General features: G+C 69.7%; 2 protein-coding genes across 13 annotated transcripts; one reads left to right on the top strand and one right to left on the bottom strand.

Annotated features, from left to right (window-relative positions):
• Positions 1 to 2,645: 2,645 nt before the first annotated feature.
• Positions 2,646 to 13,663, top strand: OPLAH (5-oxoprolinase, ATP-hydrolysing). Of its 7 annotated transcripts, none has more exons than XM_051831222.2 (27): positions 2,646 to 2,940; positions 5,908 to 6,131; positions 6,205 to 6,396; positions 6,747 to 6,846; positions 6,934 to 7,057; positions 7,148 to 7,343; positions 7,424 to 7,589; positions 7,681 to 7,819; positions 7,905 to 7,972; positions 8,107 to 8,372; positions 8,514 to 8,626; positions 8,712 to 8,882; positions 9,006 to 9,143; positions 9,233 to 9,371; positions 9,464 to 9,576; positions 9,727 to 9,878; positions 10,427 to 10,587; positions 10,674 to 10,775; positions 10,853 to 11,027; positions 11,763 to 11,947; positions 12,019 to 12,165; positions 12,254 to 12,388; positions 12,481 to 12,630; positions 12,734 to 12,891; positions 12,971 to 13,131; positions 13,218 to 13,315; positions 13,471 to 13,663. In XM_051831222.2, the coding sequence occupies exons 1-27, from the start codon at positions 2,706 to 2,708 to the stop codon at positions 13,615 to 13,617; spliced, it is 4,155 nt and encodes a 1,384-aa protein (XP_051687182.2). In that variant the 5' UTR covers positions 2,646 to 2,705; the 3' UTR covers positions 13,618 to 13,663. The 7 variants fall into 7 exon arrangements, with proteins under 7 accessions (XP_051687182.2, XP_051687181.2, XP_051687183.2 ...); XM_051831221.2 differs by having other exon boundaries at positions 5,878 to 6,131; XM_051831223.2 differs by lacking the exon at positions 2,646 to 2,940 and adding an exon at positions 4,758 to 4,902.
• Positions 13,377 to 17,206, bottom strand: LOC127486943 (sphingomyelin phosphodiesterase 5). Of its 6 annotated transcripts, XM_070075661.1 has the most exons (9): positions 16,287 to 17,206; positions 15,832 to 16,019; positions 14,974 to 15,207; positions 14,816 to 14,888; positions 14,556 to 14,670; positions 14,384 to 14,473; positions 14,233 to 14,296; positions 13,859 to 13,994; positions 13,377 to 13,787 (listed from the first exon to the last, which is right to left on the bottom strand). In XM_070075661.1, exons 1-9 carry the CDS (start codon positions 16,491 to 16,493, stop codon positions 13,695 to 13,697), a joined length of 1,200 nt encoding a protein of 399 aa, XP_069931762.1. In that variant the 5' UTR covers positions 16,494 to 17,206; the 3' UTR covers positions 13,377 to 13,694. The 6 variants fall into 6 exon arrangements, with proteins under 6 accessions (XP_069931762.1, XP_069931761.1, XP_051687204.2 ...); XM_070075660.1 differs by having other exon boundaries at positions 15,832 to 17,206; XM_051831244.2 differs by having other exon boundaries at positions 14,974 to 16,417.
• Positions 17,207 to 17,318: the final 112 nt, after the last annotated feature.

Raw genomic sequence — 17,318 nt, 5'->3', positions numbered from 1 at the left:
CACCCACGGGCTTCCAGGGAGCGCGCGGTGCAGGTGGGGCCCTCCCCTGGGTGAGAGCTCCAGTACCACAGGGACTCCCTGGCCCCACCCCTCAGGGTGGGGGGTCATTTCCTGGTGAAGGGGTCACTGCTGCTGAGCCGGCTCCCTCCGGGGGCTGACTCTGCCGCGGCTGGGAGGTGATAAGGGGCAGGAACTGAATTCACTGTGGGAGCTGAGGGGGTCTTTGGGAGGTGACAAGGATTAGGTGAGGCTTGAGGGTGCAGCCCCATGACTGAGACAAGAGGAGACATGCACCCACGTGCTTGTGCACACACACACGTGCTCATCTCACCATGTGTGTCCTGCAGTGCTGCATGTGCACACACACAGCACACACACAGCAGTGCACACACAACACACAGCAGTGCACAGAGACGTAGTACACACACAGCAGTGGATGCACACACACACACATCCAGGACACACAGAGCAGCACCCAGGCAGTGCACACACATGCAGTACACACAGTACAGACACACACACGCAATACACACAGCAGTGCACACACAACATACACAGCAGTGCACAGAGAGGTAGTACACACACAGCAGTGGATGACACACACACATCCAGGACACACAGAGCAGCACGCAGGCAGTGCACACACATGCAGTACACACAGTGCAGACACACACACGCAATACACACAGCAGTGCACACACACATACACCACACAGCACACACACACAGTGCACACAGTGCACACACATGCAGTACACACACAACACACACAGCAGTGCACAGAGACGTAGTACACACACAGCAGTGGATGACACACACACATCCAGGACACACAGAGCAGCACGCAGGCAGTGCACACACATGCAGTACACACAGTGCAGACACACACACGCAATACACACAGCAGTGCACACACACATACACCACACACACAGCACACACACAGTACACACACAGCAGTGCACACACAGCACACACATGCAGTGCACACACAACACACAGCAGTGCACAGAGACGTAGTACACACACAGCAGTGGATGCACACACACACATCCAGGACACACAGAGCAGCACCCAGGCAGTGCACACACATGCAGTACACACAGTGCAGACACACACACGCAATACACACAGCAGTGCACACACACACGCAGCACATACACAGCAGTGCACACAGGCAGTGCGCACACATGCAGTACACACAGCAGTCTGCAGGCTTGTGCACACACGCACGTGCTCCGTCTCACCATGTGCGACCTGCAGTGCTGCATGTGCACACAGATGCAGTACACAAGCAGTGCACACACAAAACACACAGTACACACATGCAGCACACACACACAGTGCACACACAGTGCACACACAGACAGTACACAGGCGGTAAGCACACATGCAGTACACGCACACGCAGTGCACACACAGGCCGTGCACACACCCACGTGCTCCCTGGCTCTCACCATGGATGTCTGGTACCACCTCAGGACTCTACCAGCAAGAAAGGTGTCACCAGGGGCCAGAGCTGTGGTGTAGCAGGTTACAACTCAGCCTGCAGTGCCGGCATCCCATATGAGCACCAGTTCCAGTCCCAGCTGCTCTCTGCTATGGTCTGGGAAAGCAGTGGAGGATGGCCCAAGTGCTTGGGTCCCAGCACCCGTGTGGGAGACCTGGAAGAAGCTCCTGGCTCCCAGCTTTGGATCTGCCCAGGTCCAGCCATTGTGGCCATCTGGAGACTGAACCAGTGGAAGAACGAACTCTCTCTCTGTAACTCTGCCTCTCAAATAAATAAGGCATCACCAGATGGAGCCCCTCAACCTTGGGCCTCCAGAATCCTGAGCCAAAATAAACCTTGTCTTTAAAAAGCACCCGCGGTGCGGCGTTACGCTGTCAGCAGATCTGTAAAGTCACGGTGGAACCGGGCGGCAGCCTGGGCTTCCTGGTGGAGGCGGCTGCCAGCCCCCGGGCCCCATCAGACAAGCTCGGGGGAAGCCATGGGGGGGGATAAGTTGTGACGAGTGTGAAAAAATGCCAGGTGGGCTGCAAGAACAACATCCTCTATGGGATCCAAAGGCAAACCCACTGCCACCTTGGGGAGGCGCCCCTGCCACGGCACGGGGTTCTGCCTCGGACAGGCCTGCCCTGCCCCTGCGCTGGAGGCACATGCCAGGTGCCGCCCTCGAGCCACGTGGCACCTCGGCTCCTGTTCCTGCCGGCCGTGCGGGGCCCGCGTGGCGTGGTGGAGCTTGTGGATCCCTTACCCGTAGGCCACCACTGTCCAGCTCCTGCGTCACAGCACCTCACGTGTCCTCCATCCCCGAGCCTTCGGGACGCCGTGGCTGCACAGACGTCATGGCCAGCCGCCTAGATCCGTGTCCCAGCACGAGAGGCTGCAGGATTCCGGGTGGGCATGTGGGGATGCCGGTCCCTTCTCCCTGCCCCTACAGTGCATCCGGCCTGGGCTGGGACACAGAAGCTTCCAGAAGGGGGCTTCCCAGAGGGGCCCGGAGGCGGGGCCGGGTGTGGGCAACCCTGGCTGTGCGGCCCCCAGGTGAAGCCCATCGAGGGTGGCGGCTCGCCGGAGCCTGGGCCTGGGGCCTCGGAATGCAGCTGACGCGTGGGGGCTGGGGCGGCCGCTGACCTCACAAAGGCGAGGGCTGGGCCCCTGCACAGCCCGCAGCTGCCGGCAGCTGCCGCCCCTGCCGCCGGGCATGTCCCTCCTGAGCAGCTATGAGGGCCTGCGTCAGGAGATCCAGCGGCTGGCGCAGGAGAACGAGGAGCTGCGGCGGCTGGTGCAGCTCCTCCAGGAGAACCACGAGCTGAAGCTGGTGCTCAGGAGCCGGGGCAGCAGCCTGGGCTTCTGCAGCTCGGGCTTCCTGGCGGAGGTGGCCACCAGCCCCCGCGTGCCCAGGCGCAGGACCATCAAGTTCAAGGATGCCGACAGAGGTGAGCCCTCCCCTTGCTCCGTGCGAAGTCAGGCCGGAGCCCCTGGCCCGTGGAGCTGTGCCCACGTGGAGCGGGAAGCAAGGTCAGGCCAGGGGCTCTGGGGATGCCTTCGGGAGGGAGGAAGTGACGTCCCTGAGAAAGTGACACCCCAGCAGAGCGGGGGCCGAGGGAGGCGCCGTGAGGCTAAGATGCGGCTTTCCAGGCCGAGGGGACAGTGTGCAGAGGCCCTGGGCGGCAGTCATGAGGCCAGCGTTCTAAAGTGGAGGGCAGAGGGCCCGGGGGGCCCTGTCCCTGCCCTGTGCCCCGGGGCCTCCCCGGGGCTGACTGGGCCAGCCTCCACTCCCGGGCAGAAGGAGCTGATGTTTGGAGGGCGTGAGGGAGCCCAAATGCTTGGGCTCAGTCATTCGGGGTCCAGGCTTGAGGTCTGCGAGGGAGGGGTGTGTGGCCAGCGCACAGGTCTGGCCCTGGAACCGGCACGGTGGGAGGTGGCCCGGGGCGCCACGGTCTGGGAAGTGTTTGGCTACTCTGAGCCAAGGGGAGACTCCAGTGGGCAGGTGAGGCTGAGGGGCTGTGTGGCTGCAACAGGGACTGCTGGAACACGCCACACCCAGGGCTGGATTTGAAGGGAGCAGGATTCTGGCTGTTTCCAAGGGCGGGACTGTAGGTCCTCGGCACCAAGTCCGCATGGGTCAGCTCCGCTCCGTGTCAGTGCAGAGGGCCCGGGAGGCTGGGAGTGCATCCCTCAGGGACAGGTCCTGGCGAGGACGACCCTGTGAGTCGGCAGGCACCAGCCTCTGGGGTGCACACGGAGCCGGGGTGGACGGTGATGCCCGTGGGCCGTGGGGGGGGGGAGGAGTCAGGGCCCAGGCAGGCAGCTGCGGCGGTGCGGGTAGGGGGTTGGGGCTGGGCTGAGGCAGAATGTCGCCCAGGAGCGCTGGGGAGTGAGTGGGCCCCTGGGGCCTGTGGGCAGGGCCTTCCCACACACCGCTCACAGCAGACAGCAGTGGGGCTCCTGCATCCGAGCTATGGTGTGCTGGGTTCAGGCCCAGGCTGGCCACCAGGGATGGGGAAGGCAGTGGCAGCCTAGTGGCCTGGGGACAGCACCCCAGCGGGCACATGGTCATCTGGACAAGGGCCAGCAGCCCATCCACAGGGGACAGGGCCCTGTGTGCCTGCCCCTGTCTGCCGGGGAGCTGTTGTCCACTATGCCTGGCTTACTGAGGGCCAAGAGTCTGGGCTGGCAGAGGAGGCCATGGGACCATGGACAGAGGGCATGCGTTTGGTCGGGTGCCTCCGAGCCTGGCACTGCTGACTTGGTGACTCCGCTCTGCGTCTGTTCTTGTGGTGACCTGGGCCAGACACTGGGTCCGGTTCCTCCTACACCATGTCTCCTTCCATCACTGTCACGTCACACGGGAGGGTGCCCTGTTGTGGCCTGGGTACAGCCCAGAGCCTGCAGTCCAGGTGCAGTCAGCCCACCTGTGCTGCCTCCCAGGCCCAGGCAGGCTTCCAGGGCCAGCAGAGCTCATTCTAGTGGGGCCAGGGTGTGGGGTCCCTGCCTGGCTGCTCTCTGGCTGGGACACTGGGTCAGTCCGTGGGGGGCCACCTCCCCCAGGCCAGCAGGAGGCAGCGCTCCCGGCTGGGGAAGTCCACCCTGGGACCGGCCTGCAGATGGCCCCACCCCCACACTCCAGCCGGCCCAGAGCCAGGCTTCCTTCAATGTCAAGTCTCCAACTGCGGGCCTGGCCAGCGTCCAGTGCAGGGGTCAGCTGGAACTCAGGAGGGGGGAGGATCCTGCCTTCCTGGGCCAGGAACCCCGCGGAGTAGCTTCGAGAAGGAACTGAACGGCCGCCAGCCCTGGCCTCTGCAGTCCTCCGCGGCTCTGGAAGCCGGGTTTCCAGGCCGGGGCGGCCACAGGCCCGGTCATCGTCACAGGGCCCGGCGCGGGGGCGTCAGCCACGGGTGTGTGCACGGGGAGGTTGACCGTGGGGTGGGCGGGACGGGCCTCCGCGCGTGGCGGGTGCGGGGCTTCTCCAGCGCGCGCCCCATGGCCAGACGCGCCCTCTGCCCGTCCCAGCGCGTCTGGGCCGCCCTCTGGACGGCAACCAGCCCGCGGTGCCCCAGGGCGGGAGGAGCGGGAGCGGAGGGCGCTGGCTCGGTGCAAGGCCCCGGCGGCCTGCAGAGCCAAGGTGACCCCGGGCGGGCCGCGGGGCGGTCAGCGGCGAGTTCCCCGCGCCGGCCCCGCCCCTCGCCTGGCGCGGCCGCCCGGCCCGGCAGCCCTCGGGTGGCTGGGCGCGAGGCGGGAGGCGCCCGGGACCGGCCGGGCCTGCCGCGGCCGCGGGGGTGGGGCGCGCCAGGCCCCGCCGTGCTGGGGGCGGGCCCCGCAGGCCCCTCCCCGGGGTGGGGACTGGAGCGGGCAGGGCCGGCGGGGAGCGCAGCCCGTGCAGTCTGCGAGCGACCCGGCGCCGACCAGGCAGGTGGGCCCTGCGCCGTCCTCTCCGCTCCCCGCAGCCACCTCCCCGCTGCCCGCTGGGCCGGCTCCTCACCGCCTCCCGGCCTCGGGCCTGCCCAGTCCCGGCGCCCCGCAAGGCCTCGGCCTGGAAGTGGGACCCCCACCCCCCATCTGCCCACGCTGACCCCAGGCTGCTTCGTGCCAAGAGAACTCCGACCTCCCAGGTCCCAGGCCGAGGCCTGCAGCGGCGCCTCCACCTCCACCTCCACCCCTGGCAGGCCTGTCCCAGACCCTGGCTTCTACCCCAACCCACGGGGCTGGGAGCCTTCTGCCCCCTGCTGACCGGCCTGTCCAGCTCTGGCTGTGGCGCACACTGCCCTCCAGGACGGCCCTCCTCCGCCAGGGCCCCTCCCTAACTGGCGTTCCTACCCCTCCTTTCCCGTTCCTGCCCACCCCCGTTTCCCATTCCTGTGGCGGACCCCCAGACCTGCCCACCCACCCGCCGCCCTGTCCAGTTCACCCAGGGCTGCCGGTGGAAGAGCCCCTGCTGGACTGCAGCCCCACCACCATGGGCACCCCGGAGGGCCGCTTCCACTTCGCCATCGACCGCGGAGGCACCTTCACGGACGTCTTTGCCCAGTGTCCAGGCGGGCACGTGCGGGTCTTGAAGCTGCTCTCGGAGGACCCTGCCAACTACGCAGACGCCCCGACCGAGGGCATCCGCAGGATCCTGGAGCAGGTGCGCCGGCGCAGCCTGCGGGATGGGTGGGCGCCTGCGGCCAGGGGCCTCGTGCTCACCGAGCGGTCCCCAGGAGGGAGGCGTGCTGCTGCCCCGGGACCGGCCGCTGGACACCAGCCGCATTGCCAGCATCCGCATGGGCACCACAGTGGCCACCAACGCGCTGCTGGAGCGGCGAGGGGAGCGGGTGGCACTGCTGGTGACACGTGGCTTCAAAGACCTGCTGCACATCGGCACCCAGGCCCGTGAGGACCTGTTCGACCTGGTGAGCCCCCTGTGCCGGCTCACACCTCCCTGGGGGTGTCCTGGGCCCCTGGCTCTGCCTCCCTGGCACGTGGTGTCCTGCTGCTGCCTGCTACAACTTGCTGTCCTAGACCTGAGCCAGCCCTGCTCCCCGCCCCCACTGCTGGATTCCTGGAAGGTGCTGTCCCGAGGGGGCGGGCACTTGGCTGCATTCAAATACCTGGGGGTGGGGGCGGAGAACCACACCTGGATGGACTTTGCTGGGACTGCCGATCAAGCCGAGTTCCCTGGGCCGCCCCCCCAGGCCCCGCCAGGCAGGGCCTCCGCAGGGCCCTCAGACCTGGTGCTGCCCTGATTTCTGGCGGCCCCCAGGCCGTGCCCATGCCCGAGGTGCTGTACGAGGAGGTCCTGGAGGTGGACGAGCGTGTGGTGCTCTACCGCGGAGAGCCGGGCGCCGGAGCACCTGTCAAAGGTGTGCTTGCTGCTGCGGCAGGTGCGGGCCGTGGGGTGGAAGGGCGGGCCCCCGCCGCCCCTGACTGGCGGCCGTGGGCTTCTGCAGGCCGCACAGGGGACCTGCTGGAGGTGCAGCAGCCTGTGGACCTGGGGGCCCTGCGCGGGAAGCTGGAGGGGCTCCTGGCGCGTGGCATCCGCAGTCTGGCGGTGGTGCTCATGCACTCCTACACGTGAGCGAGGGTTGTGGGCCGCGGCCTGGGATGGGGAGTGGGGTGGCTGGGCCCTGGTGGCAGGCACAGGCCCCTGGGTTCTGGCCGCAGGTGGGCCCAGCACGAGCAGCAGGTGGGCACGCTGGCCCGGGAGCTGGGCTTCCTGCACGTGTCGCTGTCCTCGGAGGCCATGCCGATGGTGCGCATTGTTCCCCGGGGACACACGGCCTGCGCCGACGCCTACCTCACGCCTGCCATCCAGCGCTACGTGCAAGGCTTCCGCCGGGGCTTCCAGGGCCAGCTGAAGGTGAGGCCCGGCCGCCCGCCCCCCGCCGGGCCGGCACCCGAGCCTGGTCAGCGCTCACTGCCGCTCCTGCCCCTCCCCAGGACGTGCAGGTGCTGTTCATGCGCTCCGACGGCGGCCTGGCGCCCATGGACGCCTTCAGCGGCTCCCGCGCCGTGCTCTCGGGCCCTGCCGGCGGGGTGGTCGGCTACGCGGCCACCACCTACCAGCTGGAGGGCGGCCAGCCAGTCATCGGCTTTGACATGGGAGGTGTGAATGCTGCCGGTGGCACCTGGGGGGGGGGGGTTGGGGTTTGGCGCACGTGTCTTCAGGGGACTTCCCGGCTCCCCTCTCCCCACAGGCACGTCCACAGACGTGAGCCGTTACGCGGGGGAGTTTGAACACGTGTTTGAGGCCAGCATCGCCGGTGTCACCCTCCAGGCCCCCCAGCTGGACATCAACACGGTGGCAGCTGGAGGGGGCTCCCGCCTCTTCTTCAGGTCAGCTCTCCTGCCCTCCGGGGCCAGGGCTCCAAGCCCTGTGTCCCCCTCCCAGAACCCCGACCCCAGTCCTGCCTCTCTCAAGGTCTGGCCTCTTCGCGGTTGGGCCCGAGTCTGCAGGTGCCCACCCCGGCCCCGCCTGCTACCGCAAAGGTAAGAGCTGGCCTCTGCCCCACCAGGGCTTGGCCTCCTCCGCCGTGCCGGGCCCACTCCATCCCCCATCCCTCTGCCCACTCCTGGCCTCTCCCTGCCTCTGCCCCGACTCCTACCCTGTGCCCGCCTCCCAGGGGGCCCCGTGACACTGACAGATGCGAATCTGGTGCTGGGTCGCCTGCTGCCTGCCTCCTTCCCCTGCATCTTTGGGCCGGGAGAGGACCAGCCACTGTCCCCGGAGGCCTCCCGCAAGGCCCTGGAGGCTGTGGCCACTGAGGTCAACAGCTTCCTGACCAACGGGCCTTGCCCGGCCTCCCCGCTGAGCCTGGAGGAGGTGGCCATGGGGTTCGTGCGTGTAGCCAACGAGGCCATGTGCCGGCCCATCCGTGCACTCACCCAGGTAAGCCCCCCTCACCTTCTGTCCTGCTCTCCAGCCCTGTCCCCTGCCCCACACCTCCTCTTGGTCAGCCCAGCAGGGGTGGTGGGGGGAGGCTGGACGGGACGGGGCGGGAGCTGGCACTGACCTCACCTGGCTCTGCAGGCGCGAGGCCACGACCCCTCAGCCCACGTGCTGGCTTGCTTTGGGGGAGCCGGTGGGCAGCATGCTTGCGCCATCGCCCGGGCCCTGGGCATGGACACTGTGCACATTCACAGGTGGGCCCGGGCAGGGGGTGGGGGGCACTGGCGGACATGGGGGGTGCCTCCCTCCCTGTACCGACGCACCACCCCGCCTCTGCAGGCACAGCGGGCTGCTGTCGGCGCTGGGGCTGGCCCTGGCGGACGTGGTGCATGAGGCGCAGGAGCCCTGCTCCCTGCCCTACACGCCGGACACCTTCCTGCAGCTGGACCAGAGGCTGAGCCGGCTGGAGGAGCAGTGTGTGGAGGCCCTGCAGGCCCAGGGCTTCCCCAGGTGGGCCCTGGTGGCTCCTCCTATCACTCTTTGAGAAGGCAGGACAGGCATCCCGGGGGGGCCCTGGGTGGGCTGGGGCAGGCTCTGCCCTGAGTGCCCCTGCCTGCCCCCTGCCCGCCACAGGTCCCAGATCAGCACCGAGAGCTTCCTGCACCTGCGTTACCAGGGCACGGACTGCGCACTCATGGTGGCTGCCCACCAGCACCCGCCCACCGCCCGCTCCCCCCGCGCCGGCGACTTCGGGGCAGCCTTCGTGGAGAGGTCCGTGAGCGTCACATCCGGGCAGCCTGGGGGTGGCCTGCCGGGCTGGCCACCCCACCCTGACCATTGCCCTGGCCGGGGGTGCGCAGGTACATGAGGGAATTCGGCTTTGTCATCCCCGAGCGACCGGTCATGGTGGACGACGTGCGGGTGAGGGGCACTGGCCGCAGCGGTCTTCATCTTGAGGATGCCCCCAAAGCCCAGACCGGGCCTCCCCGGGTGGACAAGGTTGGTGGCCCTGGCCTGCCCGCAGCCACGGCTTGGGGGACAGGGTGTGGGCTGGGAGACTTGGGGCCTCGCTCTCTTCGTGTTCCCTGCAGATGACCCAGTGCTATTTCGAGGGGGGCTATCAAGAGACCCCCGTGTACCTCCTCGGAGAGCTGGGCTATGGCCACAAGCTCCAGGGGCCCTGCCTCGTTATTGACAGCAACAGGTGGGCTGGGGCCTGGCCAGGTGGCCCCTGGGAGCGGTGAACTGTGGGGCGCCTGGCTGGGGGTCTGAAGGACTAGGCCGGGGCTGCGGGGTCCCTGCCTGGGAAGGGGCCTGACCCCTTGTACCCTCTCTCTGTGCTCCCCGTCCCCAGCACCATCCTGGTGGAGCCAGGTTGCCAGGCAGAGGTGACCGAGAGAGGGGACATCCGCATCTCTGTGGGGGCCGAGGCCCCGAGCACAGTGGGCACCCAGCTCGACCCCATCCAGCTGTCCATCTTCTCTCACCGCTTCATGAGCATTGCTGGTGAGGGGCTGCCACCACCGCCACCGCCACCGCCCTGGCTGCCCGCGGGGCAGGGCTCAGGGGTCGAAGTACCGGGCACAGGTGGCTGCAGGCGGTGCGGAGACCACACAGCATTGGTTCTTGTCATTTTGTCGCTCGTGGCAGGCCAGGGGGTGCAGTGGGAAAGTGACCAAGGGGCAGAAGCAGGATCTGGGCGGGCATGGGCAGGCATCAAGGCCTTGGCCGTGGGAGGGGCAGTGCCTGGCTCCTCTCACCGGGAGTTGTGATTTGCTGATAGCCATGACCTGTCTGTGCAGGCTCAGGCCAGGGGCTTCCTGGGAGCCCCAGGGTCCGTGCCCGAGAGCGACTCTCATGTGCCAGGCAGGACAGTGTCCGGGGGGGAGGGAGCAGGTTCTCCTGGGGCGGGAGGGGGTGGTGCCGCGGCCGCTCTGTGCCTGTGTGGACTTGCCTCCATCTCGCTGTCCCCCGGGCTCCTGGGCCTGGGCCTGGGGCACCTGGAGCCGTGCGGTGGGTGGGGCCGGCAGGCATCGGTCCCTCTGTGCCCCCAGAGCAGATGGGCCGCATCCTGCAGCGCACGGCCATCTCCACCAACATCAAGGAGCGCCTGGACTTCTCCTGCGCCCTCTTCGGGCCCGACGGAGGGCTGGTCTCCAACGCCCCCCACATCCCTGTGCACCTGGGCGCCATGCAGGAAACGGTGCAGTTCCAGGTGTGCGGGGCCCCTCCCCACCCCGCCCTGCTGCAGCCCTGCCTCCCTCTCCCCACCCCCAACACTACCTGGTTCCCTGGTTTCAGATCCAGCACCTGGGGGCTGACCTGCACCCCGGGGACGTGCTTCTGAGCAACCACCCCAGCGCAGGGGGCAGCCATCTGCCAGACCTCACCGTCATCACCCCGGTGAGAGGCGGGCCGGGCCACCTTTTGGGGGTGCGAGGGTGGCTGCCACAGCTGACGGGTGCTCCGCATGCCCCTAGGTGTTCTGGCCGGGTCAGACGCGGCCTGTGTTCTACGTGGCCAGCCGTGGGCACCACGCGGACATTGGGGGCATCACCCCGGGCTCCATGCCCCCACACTCCACCATGCTGCAGCAGGAAGGCGCCGTCTTCTTGTCCTTTAAGCTGGTCCAGGGGGGCGTCTTCCAGGAGGAGGGTGAGTGGGTGTGGGGCCCAGGTGGGGGCTCAGCTGGCTGGGACTCGTGGCTGCTGCTGGCAGCTGGGCCAGGCTGGACACTGGCCCAGTCTGTCCCCAGGCTGCAAGTGGCGGCCCCGTGCAGTGGCTGGGACCCGTGCAGCCGCTGCCATCCTCTGAGTGGGTCAGAGGAGCTGAGACGAGTTCTGCCCGGCCCAGGAAGACTCCCAGAGGTGGTCTTGGGGAAGGGGAGGTGGTGGGTGGGGCTGACCAGGACACCGCAGGAGAGGACCCTGTTTCAAGTCAGGTGTGTGTAGCCAGCAGTGGGAGTGGCATCTGCAGAGAGCGGTGGAGCCAGGGGCAGGGGCTGCTCTCCGGCTTGGGTCTGCGTCTGCTCCCCACTGCCGGGGGCTGGGTGGCACAGGGCAGAGGCTTCACCAGGGATGTGGGGTGGCACAGCCCTGGCTATGGGGCCAGTGTGAGCCTGGAGGCGCTGGGCAGGGAGGTGGCCTTGCTCTGGGAGAGGAGACCGGGGCCCGGAGAAGGCAGGAGGGGAGGAAGGAGAGCAATGTCGGCCACAAGGGACGCACTAGCAATGCTGCCTGCCCCCAGGCGTGGGGCTGGGGGAGGGGAGGCAGGAGGCTCCACACAAGGCTGGAGGTTGGGGCACCAGGGGCTTCCCGGGGGATGGAGCAGGGCGCCAGCCAGCCAGGGCTGGGGGCGGGGGCTCAGCCTGACCCCGACCCGTCCCCGCAGCGGTGACCGAGGCCCTGCGGGCGCCCGGCAAGATCTCTGGCTGCAGCGGAACCAGGAACCTGCACGACAACCTCTCGGATCTGCGGGCACAGGTGGCAGCCAACCAGAAGGGCATCCAGCTGGTGGGGGAGCTCATCGGGCAGTACGGCCTGGACGTGGTGCAGGCCTACATGGGCCACATCCAGGTGGGTGGGGGTCAGGCGCGGGGCGGCGCACGGGCGCGGGCCACTCTGACGCCCACCCTTCCTGCCGTCAGGCCAACGCCGAGCTGGCCGTGCGCGACATGCTGCGAGCCTTCGGAACCGCCCGCCAGGCGCAGGGTCTGCCTCTCGAGGTGTCGGCCGAGGACCACATGGACGACGGCTCCCCCATCCGCCTCCGGGTGCAGATCAACCTGAACCAGGTGGGCCGCCGGGGCGCGGGGAGGCTGCCCCGGGGGCGCTGGCGGAGGGCCGGCCGCTGACCGCCTCTCCTCGCCCGGCGGCGGCCAGGGCAGCGCCGTGTTTGACTTCAGCAGCACCGGGCCCGAGGTGTTCGGCAACCTGAACGCGCCGCGCGCCATAACGCTGTCGGCGCTCATCTACTGCCTGCGCTGCCTGGTGGGCCGCGACATCCCGCTCAACCAGGTGCGCGCGGGCGGGCGGGAGGGCGAGAGAGGGGCAGGGGGCTGCCCGGCCGCCGCCGCTCCCGGCCCTGAGCGCCGCCCGGCCCCGCACAGGGCTGCCTGGTGCCGGTGCGTGTGGTCATCCCTCCCGGCTCCATCCTGGACCCGTCCCCGGAGGCGGCCGTGGTGGGCGGCAACGTGCTCACGTCGCAGCGCGTGGTGGACGTCATCCTGGGGGCCTTCGGGGCCTGCGCCGCCTCCCAGGTGCGGCCGACGCTGGGCTCCCGGGGCGGGGCGGGGGCGCTTGGGGAGCGCGCGCGCGCGCGGCCGGTTGGGGAGGGGAGGTAGCGGCCGCCTGCCCCGCCAGGGCTGCATGAACAACGTGACCCTCGGCAACGCTCGCGTGGGCTACTACGAGACGGTGGCGGGCGGCGCGGGCGCCGGCCCCGGCTGGCACGGACGCAGCGGCGTGCACAGCCACATGACCAACACGCGCATCACCGACCCCGAGATCCTGGAGAGACGGTGAGCGGCGCGGCGCGGCGCGGCGCGGCGGGGGCCGGGGCCCGCGCCCGGCCGCGCGCTGAGCGCCTGGTCCGCGCAGGTACCCGGTCATCCTGCGCCGCTTTGAGCTGAGGCCGGGCTCTGGGGGCCGAGGCCGCTTCCGCGGCGGCGACGGCGTGGTCCGCGAGCTGCTCTTCCGCGAGGAGGCTCTGCTGTCGGTGCTGAGCGAGCGCCGCGCCTTCCGGCCCTACGGCCTCCACGGTGCGCGCCCCCGCCTGCCGGCCCCTGCCCGCTCCGCGAGGTCTCCCGGGCTTTCCTGGACACCCCGCGCCTCGCCTCTCCCGCAGGGGGCAAGCCTGGCGCCCGGGGCCTGAACCTGCTCATCCGCAAAGACGGCCGCACGGTGAATCTGGGCGGAAAGACGTCGGTCCCCGTGTACCCCGGGGTAAGGGCCGCGGCCGGGCAGCCTCCCCGTCCCACCGAGGGCGAACAGAGGCGCAGGAGCATCCAGGAACCGCGTTTAATGTGTCCGCGGAAGGCGCGGGGGGCCCCGAGGACCGGGGCCTGCGCCCGCGCTGAGCCCGCGCCTGTGCCCCCCAGGACGTGTTCTGCCTGCACACGCCCGGCGGCGGCGGTTACGGAGACCCGGAGGACCCCGCGCCGCCCCCGGGCTCGCCCCCGCAGCCCGTGGCCTTTCCTGAGCGCGGCAGCGTGTACGAGTACCGGCGGGCGCAGGAAGCCGTGTGAGCGGCGCAATAAAGATGCTCAAGCCGCCGGGCTCGGGCGCAGCGGCCGCGCAGCCTCCCGCTCCGTGTGTCGCCGGCCTACGGGGGCGCCGAAACCCGCAGGTGCAGGCCCACGGCCAGGTGGTCCGTGAGCCCCGCCAGGGCCGTGCTGAAGGTCACCTGCTCCACCTCCTGCGGGCGGGACTCGGGCTCGAGGCTGGGCCCAGCCAGCAGGCCTGGCCGCCCCGCGCCCCGGCACTTACCGGGCTCAGCAGCCCCCCAGGCTGTGCCCGGTACACGATGTAGTCCAGACGCCGGCCTTGCCACGGGTTGGGCCGGCAGCCCCCGCTGGGAGGGCCCGCCAGGTACAGTTGGCGGCCTTTCTCCTGCTCCAGGGCCCTGGGGGTGGGGTGGGGAGGGGCGATGTCACTGGCCAGGGCGAGTGATGCCCGGCCCCCAGGCCGCCACTCCCCTTAGCGGCGCCTGGCGGGAGGTGGGGAGGGGGAGCCCGGGCCGCCGCTCACCTGCGCCGCACTGTGTGGGGGAGCCCGGGCCGCCGCTCACCTGCCCCGCACTGTGTGGGGGAGCAGGCCTCCACTCACCTGCGCCGCACCTGCGGGGAGGGGGCGCCGCTCACCTGCACAGCATCTCCGGGGAGCTGGCCACCGAGTGGTGGAGCGCGGTGGTGCTCAATAAGGTCCCTGCGGTGCCGGGAGGGCGGGGTCACCGGGAGCCTCGCGCGTCCTCGGGCTGCGCACGCACCCCCACCGCACCCCCAGGCGCCGTACCCAGGGCCCAGGGCTGCTCCCGCCGCGTGCCCAGCCGGCAGGGGTCCCGGAAGCGGCTGAAGAGTTTGTGCTCCTGCTCTCGAGCGTGGTCTGCCGGGAAAAGCGAAAAGCGGCGCTCGATGGGCGGGGCCGTGCCTTCGGGACCCGCCCCTCCGACTCCCACTCCCCTCACCTTGCGAGTGGTTGTCGAAGTTCAGGTCGCCCAGGAGCACGCTGAAGGCCACGGCCTCGTCGCTCCGGCCGCTCTCGGCCTCGAACTGCTCGGCCCACTCCAGCAGCAGCGTCAGCTGCTCGCAGCGCAAGGGCCCGTCCTCTGGGGGGGGGGCGCCCACCAGATCCTGAGACTTGTCCGTGCGGGGCGGGCGCTGAGGGCGGCTGCCAGAGCGCCAGACGGCCTGGCCCCATGCCCACGGGGCCGCGCGCCAGACTCACCCGTAGGCGCATGCAAGTGCGTGCAGTGCAGGAAGCCCACGATGCGGCGCCCGTCCAGCGTGCCCAGCTGCGCCTGCAACGCCAGGGATGGCCCCAGCTGCCCTGCCTTTTGGGGCCAGCAGCCTCCACTCCCCGGCCAGGGCGCATCGGGTCTGTACCTGTGCAGACAGCAGTCCCTTGGAGGCCAGGGCGTCTTCCCGGCGCGCGTTGGGGAAGCATCGGAAGGAGGCGCGCAGCAGCGGGTAGCGCGAGGCCAGCAGCAGCCCGCTGCCCAGCAGCTTGAGGTAAGGCCCGCGCTGCAGGCCCAGCGTTCCCACGTCGTGCAGCACCGGCCCCAGACTGGGCGCCAGGCGCCGCACCAGGCGACGGCCCGCGCGGAGATCGAACACCTCCTGCAGGCACACGAAGTCCACACCTGCGGGCACCGCAGGCAGGAGCACCCCGCAGGGCGCCCCTGGCTGCGGCTGCCTGCACTCGGTGGCCCCGTGCAGCGAGGGCCGAAGGCCAGCTAGGAGCGCGGCGCCGATGGCCTCCGCGCGCCGCTGGCTGTGCGACAGGTTGCTGAAGCGCGCCAGCCCGTCGGGGAGCAGGCACAGGTTGGCGGTGAGGAAGACGAAGCAGCGCGCGGGCTCGGCGGGCGCGCGCCAGGGCGGGGGTGGCACCCAGCACCGCGGAGGGGGCTGGTAGCAGAAGGGGCGGCGCCAGGCCTGCAGCGGCAGCCAGAGCAGCAGGCCCGGGAGCGCCAGCGGCAAACCCAGTAGCAGCAGCAGCGCCAGCGCCGCGCAGCCGACTGCCGCCGCTCGAAGCGTTCCCAGCCGGCTGGGTGGCGCTCTCGGGGCGCAGCAGCCCAGCAGCTGGTCCAGCAACCAGTAGGTCGGGAAGAGGAGCGCGCGCGACAGGTCGTGGAGGGCGTGCAGCACCGGGTGCGGGAAGGGGGAGGCCCGCAGGGCGTCGGGCGCCGGGGGCCAGTCGGGCAGGGGTTGCATGGCGCACAGGGCTGTCTCGCCGTGAGGCACCTGGGAGGCCTATTTGCTTCCAGTGTGCGCGTCGAGTAGCCCGTGCGTCCTTGAGAGCTGCGGGTTAGTAGCGCGGGTGCAGGGCACGTGGCGCGACCTGCGCCGAGAGCAGGCGTGTCGCTGCGTCCGAAGGCGTGGGCGGAGGGTGCCGCTCTCCGCGTCTCATCCGCGCGCAACTTCGGCGCTGGCTGGGGAGAACGGAAGGGAAAGAGAAAGGGATCCTGCCTCGGGCTCCACCCACACCCCCCTGGCCCCGCCCCTCCACCCCTGGAGGCCGCCGGCTGTCCTTGAGTGTTGGCCCGAGCGCGCAGCGTCCGGCGCCGGCACCCTTCGGGGTCAGCCAGCTCGCAATAGGCCGGGCGCTCGGGATACCTCGGCCCTGACCCTCTCCCCGCGGCCGCAGCGGCCCTGAGGTGTCTGGCCCCTGGGTTCGGCGATCCAGCACCGGTGCTGACCAGCCTCCCGCCCAGCGCCCTGCACAGTCCCTGAGGTCGGCCCGCGGTGAGGCGGCCCTGAGACCCAACCCTAAGGAGCTTCCAGTCTGGGGAGGGACCGTTGACTGCGGGGCTCGCGAGCCGGAAGGCAGGCAGCTCCCCCCGCGGTGTCGCGCGTGAGCGCCCATCCCCAGCCCACCTTTCTGATGCCGGCTGTGAATGGGGCATCCACGACCACTTCTCAGAGGCGGGGGGCTCAGACTGCCCTGGAGGCCTGGCTCGGGGCTGACGCTCACCCTGCTGGCCCCGACTGTTCTGGTTGTGGTCCGGAAGGCTGGACCCCCTGACTCCTCGGGAAGCTTGGGTGTGGGGGGCCGCAGCGTGCCCCCACGAAGCCTCGGTGCCTCTGGCCTGCGTGCTTGGCCTCTGACCCCACCACCCACGTCTGAACCTAGACACGCACTCCTCTGTCTTTCCTTTTCCACCTGTGGGTCAGGGGCCACTCTGTGTCTTCCCTCCTGGCTCCCGCACAGCCACCATCCTGGCCTGCGCCCCCTGGCTGTTCCCGCCCCGTCCACCTTCCCCTGCCGCCCGCGCCCCAGCTCTCTGGGACCCTGTGCAGAGGCGTCTTCTCCCTGAACTTGGGCATCGTGGGAAGAGGCTCCACTTCCCCGGTTGCCGCCCGCCCGCGTTTGGGCAAGAGTACTTTCTTCCCGCTCTCCTCCCTCTAATGCCCTCCTGCCCCCAGGTGGGGAATCCCTCTCCCTCCCCGCCCGACCCACGTCTATTTCCTCTGCCCCTTCCCCCAAGATCCCAGCTCCCTCCCGCCCTCCTGCTCCCATTCCTGCACAGCTGCGGCTCAGGGGCTCCTCTGCTTCTGCCACCGTGGCCAAGCACGGGGACACTTGGTGGGGAATCTCCCAGCCAGTCCCTTCAGCCGCACAGCTGCGGAGCCTCTGTGGGCAGTACTCGAGGGGAGGGCCCTGGGTCGGGGCCTCCAGGGCAGGCAGGGCCGACGCGGCCTGGGTCTGGGTCTGGGTCTGGTCAGCACCC

This window comes from Oryctolagus cuniculus, chromosome 6 (assembly GCF_964237555.1).
Source record: "Oryctolagus cuniculus chromosome 6, mOryCun1.1, whole genome shotgun sequence".
NCBI lineage: Eukaryota > Metazoa > Chordata > Mammalia > Lagomorpha > Leporidae > Oryctolagus > Oryctolagus cuniculus.
This window is presented reverse-complemented; position numbering and strand designations above follow the sequence as displayed.